A 21,050-nucleotide genomic window follows, 5' to 3' on the forward strand; every position below is an offset into this window, starting at 1 on the left:
AGTCGCCTTCCAAATATCACCTTTATAGGGACCGTGCACGTTCGAGGGTCTGCCATCTTGTGGCCTGAATCGGAAACACAACAAAAAATTGCCAAAGCAAGTACTACCATCAACCGTTCTCGTACGTTTTCTTGTGCATCGTAAGTTACGCCATCTTGTGGGCTACATCGGAAGCATGAATTTCACATTTATGCCTCGCGCCAAAGATCTGACGGCTCCTATGCTGCCCCCTATACCATTACAGAAACCTTCAGTTGGCTTAGCACAGGAGGGTTGCGACAGTTTCTCTCCCGCGAGATAGACTACACGCCCCTCTCTAATGAATACAATAAGAAAAAAGCGGCCAAGTGCGAGTCGGACTCGCCCATGAAGGGTTCCGTATTTAGGCGATTTATGACGTATAAAAAAAAACTACTTACTAGATCTCGTTCAAACCAATTTTCGGTGGAAGTTTACATGGTAATGTACATCATATATTTTTTTTAGTTTTATCATTCTCTTATTTTAGAAGTTGAAGGGGGCGGACACACATTTTACCACTTTGGAAGTGTCTCTCGCGCAAACTATTCAGTTTAGAAAAAAATGATATTAGAAACCTCAATATCATTTTTGAAGACCTATCCATAGATACCCCACACGTATGGGTTTGATGAAAAATTTTTTTTTGAGTTTTAGTTCGAAGTATGGGGAACCCCAAAAATTTATTGTTTTTTTTCTATTTTTGTGTGAAAATCTTAATGCGGTTCACAGAATACATCTACTTACCAAGTTTCAACAGTATAGTTCTTATAGTTTCGGAGAAAAGTGGCTGTGACATACGGACGGACAGACAGACGGACAGACATACAGACAGACAGACAGACAGACATGACGAATCTATAAGGGTTCCGTTTTTTGCCATTTGGCTACGGAACCCTAAAAACCGGCCAAGTGCGAGTCGGACTCGCGCATGGAGGGTTCCGCACCATCAACAAAAAATAGAGCAAAACAAGCAAAAAACCGGTCACCCATCCAAGTACTGACCCCGCCCGACGTTGCTTAACTTCGGTCAAAAATCACGTTTGTTGTATGGGAGCCCCACTTAAATCTTTATTTTATTCTGTTTTTAGTATTTGTTGTTATAGCGGCAACAGAAATACATCATCTGTGAAAATTTCAACTGTCTAGTTATCACGGTTCGTGAGATACAGCCTGGTGACAGACGGACGGACGGACGGACGGACGGACAGCGGAGTCTTAGTAATAGGGTCCCGTTTTTACCCTTTGGGTACGGAACCCTAAAAAGACGGGTACTACAGGCGTATTTAATAGTATGTAGTTAGTTTCGGCTAAGTTAGTCTGCCGGGAAGCCAAGTGCTCTGACTCATGACGGTTGTAATGGCTAGTGTTAACATCTATCTATTTCAACATGTTTTCGTATATGGACACAATAGTAATAATAACTAATTTACATTAATTTTCAGTACTATCTACACACACTATTGTCTACATACAATATGTAGATCCTATTAACAAGTACCTATATATTGCATCAAGGTTAAAATGGGAGCTAAAAGGTTAACTCAATTTAGCATGTATATCCTGAAGATACCAATCATTCACTTTAAGATGTTGCAAGTTACATACATATGATATGAAGATGTAGGCTAGCTCGTCCATTTAACTTTTTAAATGTTTTTTTTTTAGCTACTCAGTCCTAAACCAATCAAGGTTAGTAAGTTCCCCACCGTCTGAATTAGTTAAAATGTAAGTATTGTTTTGCTTAACCGTTAGGATTACTTAATATAGTCTGGCTAGATGTGCATAACAATACAAGTATATAATAACTTTAAAAATCTGTAAACCAACAAAATATTGTTTCAAGTATTTAAAATACTTCAACTTTCCTCTTTTCTGGACATCTGGATCAATTATAATAATAATCATTATGAATTTATAATGTTTAAGTTGAGCTTAAGTTATTATATTGACATATAATAATACTAGATGAAAATATTAAATACAGGATACAAAATAGTTACTAAATAAGTTTATTTCGTATTTTGCCGCTGACAGGCTAGCCAAACCATATTTTATAACGAGTTGTCCACAGCGAAGTAGGTATATTAAAGCCTAGAAACGTAGTTCCATTGAGTCGGTTTATCAAAGAGTGTGGGTATACTATTGCTACACCCGGCTTAGTTTTAAGGGTTCGGACACACCTTCTAGGCTTTATTACTTTAAGCTAGGGTATAGGGAAGGTGAGGTGTTCGCGCGGCCATGGGTCGATCGGTAAACGAAACCAGTGAATACTGACTGTGTTTCTTCTTGAGCGGCAGCGGGGGCGGCCGCGTGGGGTGGTGCTCGGCCAGCGTGTGCGGCCGCGCCTCGCCGTGCAGCGTGCACACTGGGCTTTGCCTGAAACATCAAATCTACGTTTAGTACAGTCGCCATCAGTTTTATCGGAGCGGCCGACGTGCTCAAAAATATCTGAACACGACTTGACAATAGAGGCGTGTTCAGATATTTGTAAGCGCCTTGGCCGCTCCGATATATATGATGGCCACTGTACTTATTCGCAACCACTCAAGGAAGTAATTTCAATGCACATTATATTAAATCGCTAAAAATCTTAAACGCTTAAATCCTTTTTTTTACGCCCTGGCAAAATCCCATGCTCAAGAGCCGCGGGTACAGCTAGTAGCTTAAGAAAACAAGGTTGCCTGACAAGTACACATGTTACTATTCCTACTAGCCTAGCAGAACGCAGAATGCAGTAAACTTTAACAAACCGAAATAACCTTCTAATAGAAATTTTTATATTTATTGAAGTCATATCGTACTTCCAAATAATGCTTTAAAAGTCATCTTGATATCAGTGACACCTGTTATTTAAACTTGCTAATTTACAATAGTATAAAATAACAATTATAATTAATCTATTACATCGCAAGTAGATGAGTGCGAGAGCGCGGAAAGCTAATTTAAATAATTGCCTTGAACGAGTAGCGAATAATAGTTCACCGAACGCTCATGCGCCTACGTAACCAAAACGATGGCTAATTTGTATTCAATGTTAGCGTAATTAAAGTACGTACGATAACAAGATATTAATTATGTTTTGTTATTGTTCATGTGTGTAACGTATAACGTAAAGAATACGACGATGTTTTTTTACAAATTTATAACATAGGTACTTAACTTTATCTTAACACCTTTTTGTATATGGTAGAATCAATTATGGAAACCATAATCTCGTATTTTCTTTGCTTTCAAATCTCAATAGTTTTGATACGAACGAATACAAACACCATGTGTAGTTGTACAATCAGTTTATACAAATATGACTAAAATTGACATCACATTATAAAAACCGATGCGACAAAATGCATTTGACAATCTGTCTTCGTCAACGGATCCGCTCCGCATATCATACAAAATGTATCGACTTCAAATGTAAAGTTAAGGAACTTGCGCCAAATTACCCCACAGACAAGACATCCTCCAGACTGAGCATAGTAGCGCTACCCCCTCTGCCACAAATATACGGTAGTTTTACTCCATTTTCGAGTCAAAGTGTCTTTGTGTGACGTCAGTGTCTTTGAACGGACCAATCACGGCACGGGACTCGCTCACCTCGTCCCCCGCACCCCAGTATTTTTGGCGGCATCGGTTTCATGAAATAATTGCTCCAAACTCCGTCTAGAGGATTCCTAGTCTATGAATAACCCGGTCCTTAACCTTGTCAAATTTCAAATTATATACTTTTATAGATGTGAATGGATTCAACTTTTGCGTCCATGTTAGCTAGTACAAGAGACATAATCGCAAATTCATATTAAACATACGAAAAACAAAAATGATGTCGATATGAGGCCGAGATACATTACGTAGTACTCTTCTACCATTCCGGAAGGTGCAGAGCAGATTGTAGATTCAAAACCAAAAGCATACAGGTGGTAAAGTTGTGTGATCACCTGATTTCAACGTTAGGGAAGCTCTGTTGGACGTCCGCGCGGTTATTGCGCCGCGTCTTCACCGGCAGCTCGGGCGGCGCCTCGCTCTCGTCTGACGTGATGCTCGGCAACCTGAGTTACCAAACACGAGTTTGAACTTGCGTAAAAAAATCACCTTGAATACATCAAGCTATTAACCCTCATTTTGCAAGCCAAATGTCTTACCAGCAATTTTATTATATTGTGAACCTTGCTTATAACCGATGAGATCCACGATGTTTAATAGGATTAAATTAGTAAAAACGTCTTGCACGTTATAGTCGGGCTAGCCAAGCATGACACTAGAACTATCTGAGGGAATTCAACTTATTTCCTGATACTATTCTTGATTATTCAGTCTCTGACACGGTTGGCAGGCCCAACAATGTTAAGAAATCGCCGCCACAGCAATTAACAACAAATTGCGAAATTGAAGAGTGGTAACTCACATTGTGCTTATAGACTGATGAGTGGATGCATTTGTCATATGTACATTCATGAAGCTCTCAATACTTTGACGCGTGCCCATCATTTCGTTCACATACAGTGTACTTTCAAAATTACTGCAAAAACAATAACACAAAAGCGTGAAAGGGGTGGGTACAAACGAAAAAGGAACTCTTAAAACAGTCAAGAAAGAAATCACAAAAATAAACATAACACACAAATGTGACAAAAAATAACCTGTCCGTGTGACTCGAGTAGTGGTGCGAAGCGAAAGCCGAAGAGAAACTGTGTTCGGTAGACATTTCGGCTTGGCCCTGCGACGCGAAACCTGACTCATTGGAGAAACTGTTGAATCAAAAATAAACATCTAAGAATCGAAAGAAATGTAGGTACAAGACAAATAGTAATGGCGGTGACAGTTTATGCTCGAATGCCTAAACGGTACTTGGGTTTGATCATCCATTACGTACGTAACGGCAATCTAATAGGAAGAAATAATATAATAAAATGAAAAGAGAAAAACTAATATTGGGGGCATTGTAAAACCAAAAGGAGTAAGACAAACCTATCTTATGAAATCACTGAAATTGAGCTACATTTATAATAGATTCTAGCGATAAAAACTGTATTAACATTATGTACGATAAGAGCGTGACCGGTAAAACTTGTATTGCGATATTTTAAACCATTTTAATTCAAACGCCTTCTGATTGTATCTAGAGATATCTTCAAACCTTTTTTCTTTAGTTTTCTTGCTCAGAAGGCCCAGAACGCAATGATATAAGTGAATTTTTTGAAAACATCTGCTAGACCCGGTTTAAATCATATGTGGAGGAGATATTTTTTATTTTTTCCCGTGTTCTGGTAAATCGTAAACATTTTTTTCTACTCCCGTACTTTTATTTGTCATTTAAAGGGTCGTGCACACATCTTTAAAACCCTACCTTATAGTTGTCAAGACAAGTCTTTAGTCTATTCCCCAAAAAAGAATTTGTGCATACACGCAGTATCTTTTTGGCGATTTTACGATACTTCGTGTAATGACAACTTAAAAAATATTGAATGAAATACAGTGTTGCCAACCTTATTTTAAATGTCATCTCTGACAAATAAGTGAACCATAGACATGTTTTTTTTTTAATTTCATTCAATCATTCATTCTTCTCCCGCCCTTGCCCTCCATTTTTGCTACTTCTTGAATTAAAAATATTTGTTAAATTTACAATTTTATTTCAAAGTAAGTGCTTGGTCGTAGAAAAAGTATTGTATGCAACGTTGTTTAACTGAGTCAAAAAATACTCGTGGCGTCTTTATTAACAATTTTCGGCTTCGCCTCAAATTGTTACTCACGCCACTCGCCTTTTTTGACCTCTCTTAAACAACGGTTGCATAAAATACTATTATACTCCATATAATGCTTCACCCACTTAATTACAAACGCCTTCGATTTCTTTATATGCAATCAGCTTGGTTTCGTAACATTTTGGGCCCTTTCGGGTACGTACAGACAGAAGAACACTGCCTCATAATAACGTGAATCGTAAGCGACATTCTTTTTTTTATTGAAGTTTAGGTGGGAAACTGTCAAAAGATTTTTATTATTTTTTACGAAGCATTGTAGGCAAAAGAACATTCTATTAAGCTAGTACTTTTTTTTTTCTGTGCCACATCCTTAAAATATACATGAACCCAGTGGCCTATTTTATAAAGCTACAAGTTACAATTTACAAGCGGAAGTCTCGTTCTAACATATAGGGTTAGAAAGAGACTTCCGCTTGTAAATTGTAACTTGTAGCTTTATAAAATAGGCCACTGGTCACGCTCTTGTCAAACACACTGTACAATTGTTTATATCATAACTGTTCCTACATATTGATCGTATTAGGCCTATAAAAACATTATGACTTGCATATAAATGTACCTATCATTAATTTAATAATTGTTTCGTTCTTCTAATTGTAATTTTTTTGATTCTGACGATGTATAATTAATACAAATAAATCTATTCTATTCTGGTCTACACTATACTAATTTATTTAAAGGGGCTACAAAGGCGAGCGCACCCTTCAAATGGGATACAAAGAGCTACAACACACTGGGCCTAAAGGATGACTCACGTTAGACCGGGCCGTGACCGGGTCCGAGCTTCCAACGCTTACTTTTTTATGACAGATGAGATGACTGGTGATCACGTGATAATTTCCATAGAAAAGGAAGCTCCGGAAGCTCCGGCCTGGACGCGGCCCGGTCTAACGTGAGTCATCCTTAAAGCTAAGCCGCTATACTGGCCAAAAGTCGTTAGTCATTATACCCATATTTTTGTTGGTTATAAGTTTTTCAACTGCAGCACAAAATAAGCGTTGAGTGAAGTGAAGCGCCAGGGTTTACAAGACTCGTATACCATGTTGTGTCGGTTTTGGACAGCATTCTGTTTCTTTCTTATTTTATGAGCCTGTTAGTATTATTATGTAGGTACATACGTGTGCTAAATCGGAGCAAGGGGCAAGAGTAACCTGTATTATCTATAAGTATTGCTCATAAGAAATAGTATGGAACGCTCATTTGGTTCTATACATAGAAAATGTACGGCGTATTAGTTTTATAGTTAAAAACAACAGACATAAGAGGATTTTCAAATGGGCACATTTATAAATATATGTATATCGATATCAAATCCCCGTGGCCCGAGTTAGCACACGTATGATAATGTACCTATTAAGTCAGTGACGATATCTCCGTACCTGTTCTACTCCGACTCAGAGAGCGGTGTATAGCCGCCATAAAAACTCCTAATAAGTATTTTATTTAAAATGTCTATAAACTTGGCAAACAAAAAGAAAACCATCTAGAAATTAAATTAGCGCCAAATCATTTGTTTTGAACAGTATCGACACTTTATATCTTATAGTATGTACATTGCTTGATCAAAAAAACAGCGATAATTTAAAGTCAAACTAATCCGTTCACAACAAAACACTAACAAGTGCGGCATAACACCAAAGGTATATAAAGCGATAATAAATTCACTCTAGATTTCACATTTTAATCGTGCGCGGCGCGTTATCGTGAACCTTGTCGGAATGCACGAACGTCGATATTGGACTGTAGCCACGCGCGTCAGCTGACGTCTTTGGCGGTCAAAGGGTTCAAATAAATCCATAGAACCTTGAACAAGCTCGTATGTCAGTTACACTTATATAACAGTCAGTCAGTTACTATAAGTGTGAATAATCCTGCAAGGAAGTTTAGGTTATCAACGGATTATACGTTAAATTAGTAAAAACAACAAAGCACAATATACATACTGGTGGACGTACCGATTGTGGTTCGAGTGCGAGTGGACGTGAATACTGTTGGCGTGAGATTCCTGCGACTCGAGCGACGAGCGCAACTCGCTGCCGCTGTGGCAGCTGCATATGCCTGTAAGGGTAACAACACTTCATACCATCTGTTAGCCAGGTAGCCTGTTAGTAACACAGGTGTTAAATTAAGTGCACACTCTAGTTATTACCTTTACCACCTTATTCGTAAATTAAGAAACTGCTGTTAAATGCTGTCTCTTTCTAACAAGCACAAATGTCAAAATGGCGTTTAGGGGCGTTTTGTTTCTCGATGAGATTATGAAATGGGCATAACCACCAGGGGCTTTAAGGCGTCAAGTGACCCGATTTCGTGCCCTTCTTTATTATGAAAATTAAGAAATATTTGCAGAAGTGTTAAGATAAAATGTTTTTTAAAGAAATTCCGTTACCTAAATTATCCATTCGACAACTTAGGTAGTTCACGACATATCATCTCGTGAACTACAATTTTTTGTATTTTGTGAATGATAATTTTATTAAACCTGTTAAAATCGGGTTTATTAAATAATTAAAAAGATTATATGCTAATAAGTAACGTGTAACTGCAATGGTTTGATCTTATCATACATTCGCTAGATATGCAATAGATTTATTCTTATAATAATAGCAGCATAATTCGCAGCCATAATTGTATGTTTTTAGTTTTAAGATATATTTTATAATAATATGTAAGCTATTTTTAAGGTATTTATTTATCTATGGACCAATAGTTGCATGAATATAAAGTTTTTTTATTCATTCATTCATAATAAAAAATAACATTGTGTGATAACTTGACAGACCGATCCAGTCAACAACATGAGTGAAATCACCACCTATAATATTCCTTAAGATTAATGGCTTGCATCAATATGGAGTACCTGCTTAATAAGTTTTTGTCAAAAAATTAATTTTTGGTACAAGCTTTTATCGCTGACTGTACTTTTCTTACGACAGACAACTAATACGCATCGAGACAATTCTAAAAACCCCTAACACAATTAGGTTGCGTTGTTTCATCACAGAGTTCCTATGGCCACCGTCTCCATCATCAGATCAGCTCGATGGTACCATAATATTGCATTGTCACCCGACTTACATGTGTATGCAAAATTTCAGCTCAATCGGAAACCGGGAAGTGGATGAAATTTAACTTGCAAGATTCCATTACATAGTTACATACAGGTCGACCTAATAAAAGCTTGTTAAAAACAAAAAATCATCTAAAAAAAAACCTACTTTATGAAGTGCTCATATAAAAACACAGCGGAATGGAAAACATTGAATTGTTTTGAACAGAATTTACAAATTCGATATATGTTGATGAACATTTTAATTTATGACTACTCAAGTTTCTCAAGTATATATATTATACAACCCTCAATCAAGTATATTATACATAAGTTTTTGGCATAAATTTAATTTTTGCTACAAGCTTTTATCGCTGACTGTACTTTTCTTACTACAAACAACTAATACTCATCGAGACAATTCTAAAAACCCCTAACACAATTTAGGTTGCGTTGTTTCATCACAGAGTTCCTATGGCCACCTCCTGTCTCCATCCTCAGATCAGTTCGACGGTACCATATTATTGTATTGTCATCAGAACTACATACAGCTGCCAATTTTCATGACGCTACGATCCTTGGAAGATGGTTAAATTAGTTACCTTAGATTCCATTACATAGTTACATACAGGTCGACCTAATAAAAGCTTGTTAAAAACAAATCAATTGACCCTCATTCGTCATCTGAAAACTTGTATTAGGTACTAATAATTTTTTAGCAAAAACTTGCGGAAGTATCCAATATGTTATTTTATACTGTGAAAACGATCTAGCCAGAATTCGATTTACGTCAAAATTAACATATTATACCTATACGTAAAATAAACAGAATAAACAGTTAATGGAATGCCAAATATATAAAAACATTCGCATAGCTCAGATCGAGGTAAAGAAATTCGCATCAAGCATAATTTTTCGCGAGGCGAGCGAGCAAGATGAGATGTAAAATCATATAGTCATGCAAATGCGTAAATTTTAAGTATCCTAGATTTAACACCTATTATAGGATTAATTTTAAAGGCCAATATTGTGACAGCATTAAGAACTGCATAGCTTTCTATATCCACTTCTATGTACTGTAACACAAATTAGAACAGGTTGATTTTACAAAGCTGTTCATGAATGAGCTGAAAGTTGTACTTGTAAAAACCGGCCAAGTGCGAGTCGGACTCGCGCACGGAGGGTTCCGCACCATCAACAAAAAATAGAGCAAAGAAAGCACAAAAACAAGCAAAAAATGGTCACCTATCCAAGTACTGACCCCGCCCGACGTTGCTTAACTTCGGTCAAAAATCACGTTTGTTGTATGGGAGCCCCACTTAAATCTTTATTTTATTCTGTTTTTAGTATTTGTTGTTATAGCGGCAACAGAAATACATCATCTGTGAAAATTTCAACTGTCTAGCTATCACGGTTCGTGAGATACAGCCTGGTGACAGACGGACGGACGGACGGACAGCGAAGTCTTAGTAATAGGGTCCCGTTTTTACCCTTTGAGTACGGGAATTAGCGTATCGCCGGTCAGTTTCCTAATTCGTAAATTTTGCTGATTCAACAGTTTAATGATTAGACTGTTTCTTAATTCGCCAATTTCCTTTTTTGCCAGTTTCACTAAATTGTCAGAGCCCCTATTAAGCCAGTTTCTTGAGTCGCAAACTTCCTTATTCCTCAATTATCTTAAGTTGTCAGTTTTGCTATTTCGTCATTTTCCTAATCCGTTACTTTCCTTGTTCATCTGATAGTTTAGTTTGTCAGTTTTCCCATCTCGTCATGTTTATGATTTGCTACTTTTTTGGGGTTCCGTAGTAAACTAGGAACCCAGCTGTTTTTAAGGCGATACAAGACATATTTTTGTACTCAGCTAAAAGTCACGAAATGTATGTTTAATATTTTTAAACCACATTGCCGTATTCTTTTTAAAAAAACATAGTCATGTCTTATTTTACACTAAAACTGATGGAATAATAAATAAATATTAAATAGCCTTGGTCTCTTGCTACTTGCCACACGACCCTGAAATCACCTTGTATATTTGATACACCGAAACACGACTATAAGACCCTGGCAACTAGTGAAACTGGCGAATATAGAAACCGATTATCTAGGGGAAATGACCATTTGACCAAACTGACGAATAATTAAATTAGCACATAAGGAAACTAGCAAATTTACGAAACTGAAGCCTAGCAAAACTGGCGAAAGAGTAAACTGAAGGTTTAGGAAAATGACCCACTAGCGAAATTGTCAACCTAGTGAAAATGACCAGAAGGTAAACTGTTGAATCAGCAAAATTGACGAATTAGGAAACTGACCGGCGATACGCTAATTCGAGTACGGAACCCTAAAAATGTGTGTAAATTTAAATCGTTGTGCATGTGCATAATAGTGCGAGTTCAATACAGATGTAAACAGACGGGTCAACATATTAAAATTTATATGGAAAGCTCTTCTTTAGTAAATGAGTACGTAAGCGTTAATATAATATAGGCATGGTGAGTGCCAGATACTATGCGGCATCTGATAAGGATGTGATATAAAGTAGAGTACAGACGAGCTGGGCAAATGACCGATTTGATCAGGAAAATAATTGGCGCCAATCTCATCTAGCGTCCACACGTACACAATTTAATCACCAATTTGCATTCCATAGATACTAACTTCGAAAATTGGCATTATTGTGTCCGCACCTGATGATTTGATCGGGGAATCAAATTGGCGTTTGCGTCCGCACGGCCTGATTCGATCGGACAATTTCATCAGTATGGCGAAAAATTGTCTCGTCTGGACTCGACTTAAAGCAGTAAGATACTGACCGACTATTTCGGAAGACGGCGGCGTGACGAAGACGCGCTCGTGGCTGTTGGAGTCGTGCGCGTGGCGGTCCTCCTCGTTGGACACGTTGAGCATCGAGTCCAGCGAGCCGCTGCTGTGAGACTGCAGGGACAGTCTGAAACCAAATAAATCATCTAACTGGAAACACTCGTTCAGAATGCCGATGCAAGTAAATACTTGGATCTATATCTGAATCCCTAAAGTCTTTTCTTCTATCTTTGCATTCCCTAATATTGTTTGTCATAATGATCAGTTGTCCTAACACTAAAAACCCTAATTTTGGTTTCCCTAATTATTGATTACTTATCCTAATGTTATTAAGCATATTTTCTTTTTTGCGAGGGTCGCAGTTCTAACCTTAACCTAACCCACTTTTGTGGCAGCAAGTTTTAAAACCTAACCATTTTTCCGAACCTTACATTATGGAAAATAATGGTTATGACAATTGATCATTAGAGCATGTGCCCATTAGGACAAACCAGTTAGGGCAAGTGACTTTAGGACAAACGTTGTTAGGGATTCAGAATGACACCCAAATACTTGAGGGCTAATTTTGTTCATTAACTACAGCAAACTAGCCCATCAAACAAAAAGTTTTTTTTTTTAATATTGTCTTCGATCGATAGTTACTCATGAAATAACACTATTAAATATACGCCATATAATCCGTTTTAATAGTTTTATTTCAAAAAGTTTTTTTTTTAATATTGTCTTCGATCGATAGTTACTCATGAAATAACACTATTAAATATACGCCATATAATCCGTTTTAATAGTTTTATTTCAAAAAGGTTTTTTTTCGACATTTATAATTTACGTCGGCTATACATCTCGAATGATGGTCCCGATGACAGTTTCTTCCAGTTTCTTTAGGTTTAGGGTTTAATTAAAAAAATAATTCAAGAAATACATTTTTACCGTATATTTATAACATAAAACTTACATACAAACATTTTATGTGACAGCTAGTCGATATAAAAATGAAGTGTCACAGTGAGACCATCATTCGACGCGAGAGGTATAGATGGTTTTGGTATAGGTCAGTGGTTCAGAAGCAGTGCATCCGAAATTTTGCGCCCATAGATCTATCGTGGACGGAACTTTGGGTATATGTACATACATGGATTTACACCTTTATTACATTAGTCAAAAATACATATTACCTATTGTTCCTGAACTGACTCCCACATTTCATTCAACTAATTAATTTGTGTATGATAACTGCTAACCGTGACATACAAGAAATATGATTAATTAATTTCCCTAGTGAGTAATTATGCGCAGTTGGGAAAACCATGCGCTTATTGGTATAATTAATAAGTCATAGAATGACATTAACGACGTTATAACGACTCACCTGTCAATGGATTGTGCTATGAGGGAGTTTTCATTCGCCGAGCGCCGCTTGGGCGGCAGAGGTGGGGCCAACTCCATTTTCCTGCAACACATTAATATGAATAACTAGCGACCCGCCCCGGCTTCGCACGGGTTAACACATTATACATAAACCTTCCTCTTGAATCACTTTATCTATTAAAAAAAACGCATCAAAATCCGTTGCGTAGTTTTAAAGATCTAAGCATAATACAGACAAACAGCGGGAAGCGACTATGTTTTATACTATTTAGTGATATGTCAGTACGATATTCCGAAGATTGCGGGTCACTTCTGGATGAGATTGGCTCAGGACCGGGATAAGTGGCGTACTCGAAGAGAGGCCTCTGCTAAGCAGTGGGCGATAAAAGAGATGATGATGATGAATATGTCAGTAAGAGCTTTCACCCACTTGGGGTAGTCCTATAGCATGTGTATCCTCACATGCTTAATTACAGTGCCAACCTTTTTAAGAATGATCTTTGCTATTGGGGAAACAAACATGATGTTTACAGGAAATGCTTTTTCCTCAACGAAGCTAATCGAGCCACCCGCAGCCGAACTTAAGCGGTCTGTTGTTTGTGCGGAAAGCGCATCGCGTCAAAAGCATTTCTATTGTGTTGTGCATATACTTGAGAAATCATAAAGTCTGATCAGATATTCTTTTTTAGAAATATCGTGTTTATCACACATCATGTTTTTAAACATGTTCACTTAACCAGAAAAAAAGTAAAAGTAGGTAGTAGTTCAATCAAAAGTTGAAATTTTCACATCCTACCCTATGGAATTCGAGGCGAGATTATTAACACCATAATAACACCTGCGCGCATGTACAGTCAGCAAAACAGTCACGACAGTAGCTTACTTAGCAAATTTTTAGGTCAAATCGGACAGACCAGGGGCCCCGTTTCTCAATAGCTTGTAACTTGTAATACAAGTGGAAGTCCCTTTCAAAAGAAAGCTGTCAAAAAGTGACATCCACTTGTATTACAAGTTACAAGCTTTTGAGAAACGGGCCCCAGAAATATATTTTCGCTTTCAATTGTAAGTTTATAATATTTCTTATTATAGGCTTGTATAGTCTCCAAAATAGCCCACCACCAGTAAACGTCGGCCCTAAGTTTACGCTTCCGAGAGAGTTGTTTAGCAATACGCGAATGTTAGCGCGAGACTGGTCAGTCAGGCTTTCTACTAATTTAATCATCAGTAGACTTAAGGCGTCGTAAACTCAATGGTTAATGACCTTGCTCAAGTAGTTCTTAGTATTTGCGGTATAACAGGACTTTACATGTTAGGTACGGAGAAAAGTGTCATATATTCATGTTAACTAATCGAATAATTTACATCTAATTGTAAAATTTTGTTTACACAACGATTCATCAAAGGTACTAAGTTGTTGCGACCATAAAATTGTGTTTTAGAAATATTATGTATTATTTTAATACATTCCCTGCAGCGACCTTTAGGTAGGTTGTGTTCGTAGGCGCTTTTTGCTACATAGCACATAATAATAGTATCGGCTACATGCGTGGCGCGTAGCTCCCGCTGACAGTGAATGCGTTAATGTTCTCATGTGATTTAGAATCTTTTAGAAAATTCAAAATCGTCTCGTTTATGCTATGATTTATATGTGTATGCTTATGTCACATTTGTAAAACCAAAATAACGTAACACACGAGCGCGAGAATGAAGTATTAGATGGATGGCGAACCTGTTGGGGCGCGCCGGCTTCGGCGGCGGCGAGTCGGGCGCGTCGAGCACAGACTCGGACGAGTGCGACGCGCGCACCACCGCCGACTCCGAGCCCGAGTCGCCGGTCAGCAGCGATCGCTCCTTCGGCGTTAACGGAATGTCTGAAACGTTACAAACATTCATTACTCAGCTGTCTGAATAGGAGTGAAAATAAACGCTAGAAATGCCCCACTATTACCCAACGCCGCTATTTATACTGATGACTAGTGGCACGCCTTTTGCTATCATATCGCTCTCAGTGCCAAGGAATTATGCAGAAGGATGTGCGTGGGAAAACAAGAGCGAACCGCGGCGATCTTATGTTGCAGCGCCAGCGTCGCTATCTCCTCCGCAGCCGCTGTCACGTTATTTTCACCACGCACGGTGTAATACTGGTCTGTCCCAAAGCCAGCTCGTCCAATTAGTACCCTTGGCAGGAGCATACATACCGGGCAAAGAGTTCCGTTGCGTAGAAGCGCGCGGTGAGACGAGCGCGGGGCGCGGAGACAGCGCCGGGCGCGCCATGTGCTGTTGCGCTAGCGCGGCCACCTCCTCCACGGCCGCCGTCACGCCCTTCACCACCGTGGACACGTGCTCGGCCGACAGCGCCGACGCGTCCATCTCCTCGTTGCCCGCGTCCGCGCGCAGGCTCACGGCCGCAATCTCGTCGCACAGACGGATCAGCGTCGCTAGCGCGTTGCAGAGACGCTTCACAGCGCTCAGCAGCGACGGCGACCGACCGCTGTATGGCTTTATTGCTGAAATAGATGATCCATTCGGTTATCGTATCTTCAATTATTTCATAAATAAATAACGTAAATTTATATTCCTTCCTATTTACGACACCCATTTACTTATTCTAATTTATTAACGTCGACGGTCAGACAACCGAAAAATACATAATATCAGTCGTTATAAATCCTAAATAGTCATTCAAAATGAAAAACTATCAAATAAAGCCTATGTACCTACTTATAATTTACAATTCCCCCACTCGGCATGAATTATACATAAATATATACTTGGAAAATTAGACAAATAGCGATTGGCTTAAGAATCACCAAACCAAGATCTAATTCCAACATTAACATCATAAGGAATTTTAATGTTGACGGTAATTATGTGTATAACACTTACCTTTATGAATATTAGCGATAGATTCGAAAACAATAGTGCCGTTGTCGGGGAGCATTTCCAGCTTTCTCTTGGTAATGACATCGGAAAAATGTTTCAATCCGAAGGTTACCTGTGGAAGACCACATTCATATATTAAATTATTAACGGGACACAAGTGTAATTATGAAATTAGTATTTTTTTTATTGCACCGAAAGCACTTTTGACGGCCAACAGGAGGTTTGCATAAAATTTTTAGGGTTCCGTAGCCAAATGGCAAAAAACGGAACCCTTATAGATTCGTCATGTCTGTCTGTCTGTCTGTCCGTCTGTCCGTCTGTCTGTCCGTCCGTATGTCACAGCCACTTTTCTCCGAAACTATAAGAACTATACTGTTGAAACTTGGTAAGTAGATGTATTCTGTGAACCGCATTAAGATTTTCACACAAAAATAGAAAAAAAAACAATAAATTTTTGGGGTTCCCCATACTTCGAACTGAAACTCAAAAAATTTTTTTTCATCAAACCCATACGTGTGGGGTATCTATGGATAGGTCTTCAAAAATGATATTGAGGTTTCTAATATCATTTTTTTCTAAACTGAATAGTTTGCCCGAGAGACATTTCCAAAGTGGTAAAATGTGTGTCCCCCCCCCCTGTAACTTCTAAAATAAGAGAATGATAAAACTAAAAAAAATATATGATGTACATTACCATGTAAACTTCCACCGAAAATTGGTTTGAACGAGATCTAGTAAGTAGTTTTTTTTTTATACGTCATAAATCGCCTAAATACGGAACCCTTCATAGGCGAGTCCGACTCGCACTTGGCCGCTTTTATTCATCAAGGTATTTCGCATTAGTAACGTGATAACTAAATTCATAAATAAGTGTAAATAATTCCTTTAAATTCCATAAGCAATTAAGGAGTTACCCTTTTGGCCCGATCAATTTTTCTGGCCTGTGTTTATACAAGGTGAATCAGCGACGTGATCAGAAACGACAAGACATTGTTAACCGAATAATAATAATAAATGTAATAAACGTAAAATTGTTATGAATTATGATAGTTTGTACGCCTAATATATTGTTTTCAAAATTATAATTAATGAATTTTGAATACATATTTTACAAACAATACCTATTATGATATTGATATAGTATTTTCTTATTACGTATGATTTAACCACGTGTTTTAGTATAATAGGTCAAAAGAGTAGGTAATAACGCACTTCTTTGACTAGCCCCTCCAGTTCTTTGGCCGGTGTTAACTCCCCTTCCTCAGCCGTGGATGCCTTGGACGCCATGTTGCGTATCTTGGGACTAAGCGGCGAGTGCGACCTGGAACAACAACATTCAATAAAGTAGGAACGCCGATATTGCAAACAATTTAAAGAACACTGATTTCCTCCGGGAAATCATATACATAGAAAATAGCTCATAACTGAACTAAACACATGAGAATCTCTGAGTTTAGGGATGTATACTTCAAGTGTTCGAATCAACATGGTCTTAATGTATTTTTACAGTACATATGGGGCTACTTTTCCGCACTAGTGCGTAAAATAGCACTTTTCGTGCGTATGTCGAAACTTTAAAGTGCCATATGTACTGTAAAACGTTGTTCGATTCACGTGCGAATAGGTAATTCGCAACTCGTGTCGATTATAAAACTCCCTTCGGTCGTGTATTAATTTATCGCCACTCGTTTCGAATTCCCTCTTTTTCGCACTTGTATCGAAAATAACTATTTCATACTTAGTAAACAATGTTTTCAATCACTAATATCCAATCAAAATTGCTACTATTAATTTAACTAAATAGGCACTTTAGCCATTAAAAATTGCATACATAGATATTACTTGAATATTGCGAGGCCATTTGGCCATAGTAACGAAATACTATTAACGTAAATTAAAAATGCTTAAGTAATGTCACAGTGTGGAATGTATTACGAAAAACCTCAGTTTGTTTGCAGCGGCGCGGTACGCGACAATTTTATACTGATTACACACTCTAATGTGCAAGAGTCCCCATTTGCCTTATACGTACTCCGCAAACGCTTGTTAAAATAAAGCAAATGTCCAATCCAAGTTCATATCGGGATCGGGCTATGCTCAGAGCTGCGAGTAAGAAACATATAAACAAATAAATTTAAACGGGAAGCCTCGGCCACTGGCCCGTGGGACTTGGGAGGGCTTGGTCAGTTTTCTTTACTATAGGTAAATGTTTTATGAAATCTGTGAAATCATAATTTATAATTCGTTTAAAGTCTAAGCAAAATCCCTAAGAGGTTGGCTGACTGACCCTTGTTAAATTTTATTACATAACCAAATGAACATAAAATAAAATTAGCAATTTGTCATAATAAAGTAATTTTAAGTTTATCTTCTAAAATAACATTAAATGTTCTACCATTGTTCCATAGGTTAAAACGACATCGTGTATTCGGGTAACAACTAAATGCTACGCAATATTTAATCGTCATAACAGCCAAATGGCTGTGCATAAATATGTACCATCACGCTCCGCGATTGTTGAGCCATTCAGGGTTCTAGTTAAATTGGTTGTTCAATACTTACGCTACAGAAATTCCAATTTAGCTAGAACTCTAAATGTTTTAATATTCACGGAGCATGACTGTAGATTAGTGTAGATGTAAATAGTGTTTATTACTAAAAAAAGGTAGTACCATATTAAACTGTAGCTAATTAAAGTGATAACTGATAATACATACCTATTATTTTTTATTACAAACTAGCGACCCGCCCGGCTTCGCACGGGTTAACCAATTACATATACACAAACCTTCCTCAAGAATCACTCTATCGATAGGTGAAAACCGCATCCGTTCAGTTGTTTTTGAGTTTATCGCGAACATACAAACACACAAAAAGACAGACGCGGCGGGGGACTTTGTTTTATATAGTGTATCTCAACCTTTTTGTTCAACATTAAATGTATTAAGGATTGTTAATCATTATCAAAACATAATTCCTCTTAGGAAATTAGGAATGCTCTGTGTGCTGTTTCGAGCGCGATGTAAAAATGTACTATTATCGATTTCCTATTTTGTTAACTACAGAACCCTAAAAATAAGTGTTTCAATTGGGACATCAATTCATGTCGCACACACTTCACACGCCAGTAACAAAACAATAACGTGACATCAACAAATAAATAAAAATATAATGCATATGTTAATGAGAAATATATTACCGTTTGTCATTGTTAACGAGCCTCCGATGAAACTTGTTTGTACGTTTGTTGAACCAACCACCGACCGGCGAGCGCACGGACTGAGACATTGTCAAAGTCTGATCTCAGCTATCTGTTACAAAACTGTTCACTCGATCGACGATCACACTTGCTACAATGTTGAAATGTTTACACCGAAACTAGGTCCGGCGAACGATTATTGTAAAAAACCGTGACCGACCACTAAAGAACAAATAAAAAACATTTTAGTAATGGTCTTCGCGCGAGTGCATTAAAACATAATCACTTTATAGAAGGTTCACTAAAGTAATGAGATTTCAGCGGACGACGTCGCTAATGAGTGGTAATGAGAGTTGCACTCGTGACTCACTGTCGTTTTGTCTACTCTATATACACTATCGACGCGCCGCGATAGCGACCCGAGCGACAATGCGTAATGCTTCTTTACGCAATTCCGCACAAGATTACCAGCTGTTACACATATAATTTTTAAACCGTTTACATCAAACTATGTACATTATCATAACGCCCACGCGCCTCGCTATTGTACTCTACGGCGGTCGAGATAAAACTGTTAAAATGAAGGACACTTTCTTATGAAGTTGGCACCATAAGATAGCGAAGTTATGTACGTAAATTATCAATTCAGATAAGAAATAATATTGTTTGTAGATATTATCCCAGTGTCTACAACTCATTAAATAATGATTCTGCGCTGTGTTCCTGAATAAGTTAGGTACGGCAAAACATAAAAATGAAATAAGGATAATCACAATCGCGAGGTATTACTATTTAGTCACAAGTAACGATTTTCCTGTTTTTAAGCTCTTGATTTTATCGTGTGTTTTCCTTAGCGAACAGCTAATACTGTTAATTTGATATTTAATTTCTAATACAAAATAAGAAAATGTATCATATTAGTTCTATCTTGCTTATTTTATTATTGTCGTAGTGCGTTTGTAAAAGTTACTTGTTATAAATTGAGACATTCAATGCACTTCCAAATATATTAACAAAATCACTTTAATCTGCAACTCTAGCGGTACTGCTACCTCGCGTGTGTCTCGCAGACTAGACTTAAGAAAACTACACTGACATAATACACGTTAAGAAAACCCACCCCTTTCATACCTGACGTCAACTCGCCGGAGAACTACCTCAGGATATCCGTTGGTGGCCTGTTGTCATATGAATGTAGACCTTATCGCCTTCAATCAGTGCTCACTTTCCAGATGCCCACACTTATTAGTAGAGCAAAGCGTATCTTTTATCATTTGCTAAAGATGCGAAATGAACTGCATTGCACTAACTTTACTCCGAATACCACCGCAGCTTCTTTTAGATGTTAATTTTCCGTAGTTTATACAAAACTAAACTAAAGCGTCCTAACCCCACCAAATTAAAAGCAAAACTGACCCGAATCGAATCGACCTCGGATATGGTTAAAATTATGTATACGTTAATACGTCCTAATGAGTCATGCTCAAGATGAGGTAAACGCTGTTGACGGTCATATTGACATGGTTGGTCTTGTTTTGTTTAATGACAAATAAACCAAAGTGAGAAGTAGAAATATGTCGTGGTGCAGTATGCCGTACCGAGTGGAGTGCGGGAGGACGGATGTTGCGAAAGTTTTTTGCTACCTCGACTACTTAGTGTGACGTAAATGTTTGAATTAAATGAACAAAATTGGATTGCACTGTTTTATATACTTACTCAGTGTTTAGTGTTTACTCTTGTTATTTTGCGCATGGTGCATTGACTGCTTTTTTTTTAGACTAACTAGAGTAGTTTCAGACTATTCTGAGAGGTAAATAAAACAACAAATGCATTGTATTGATAGGATATCATTTTGCGATACGATAGTTACCTATTGCAAAACCACTCGTGCCCTCTTTATGAAGAGATCCGATAAAAATTAGGGAATAAAACCCGAAAAATACCATCA

General features: G+C 37.7%; 1 protein-coding gene across 9 annotated transcripts in view; it reads right to left on the reverse strand.

The window, feature by feature from the left end:
- Positions 1-21,050, reverse strand: part of LOC134661085 (guanine nucleotide-releasing factor 2) — a 61,208-nt gene that overhangs the window by 15,814 nt on the left and 24,344 nt on the right. For 4 of the 9 annotated variants that reach the window (XM_063517002.1, XM_063516997.1, XM_063516996.1 and 1 more), the window contains exons 3-13: positions 17,116-17,224; positions 15,907-16,015; positions 15,219-15,527; positions 14,750-14,891; positions 13,022-13,102; positions 11,646-11,779; positions 7,727-7,841; positions 4,659-4,766; positions 4,424-4,537; positions 3,957-4,067; positions 2,297-2,397 (exon numbers count right to left, since the gene is read on the reverse strand). In XM_063517002.1, coding sequence (XP_063373072.1) covers positions 2,297-2,397; positions 3,957-4,067; positions 4,424-4,537; positions 4,659-4,766; positions 7,727-7,841; positions 11,646-11,779; positions 13,022-13,102; positions 14,750-14,891; positions 15,219-15,527; positions 15,907-16,015; positions 17,116-17,224 — 1,433 coding nt within the window. Of the gene's footprint in view, positions 1-2,296; positions 2,398-3,956; positions 4,068-4,423; positions 4,538-4,658; positions 4,767-7,726; positions 7,842-11,645; positions 11,780-13,021; positions 13,103-14,749; positions 14,892-15,218; positions 15,528-15,906; positions 16,016-17,115; positions 17,225-19,102; positions 19,836-21,050 lie in introns of those variants that run through there. The other 5 variants (XM_063516998.1, XM_063517004.1, XM_063517003.1 and 2 more) reach the window with 4 other exon arrangements.

This window comes from Cydia amplana, chromosome Z (genome assembly GCF_948474715.1).
Source record: "Cydia amplana chromosome Z, ilCydAmpl1.1, whole genome shotgun sequence".
In the NCBI taxonomy this organism is placed as follows: domain Eukaryota; kingdom Metazoa; phylum Arthropoda; class Insecta; order Lepidoptera; family Tortricidae; genus Cydia; species Cydia amplana.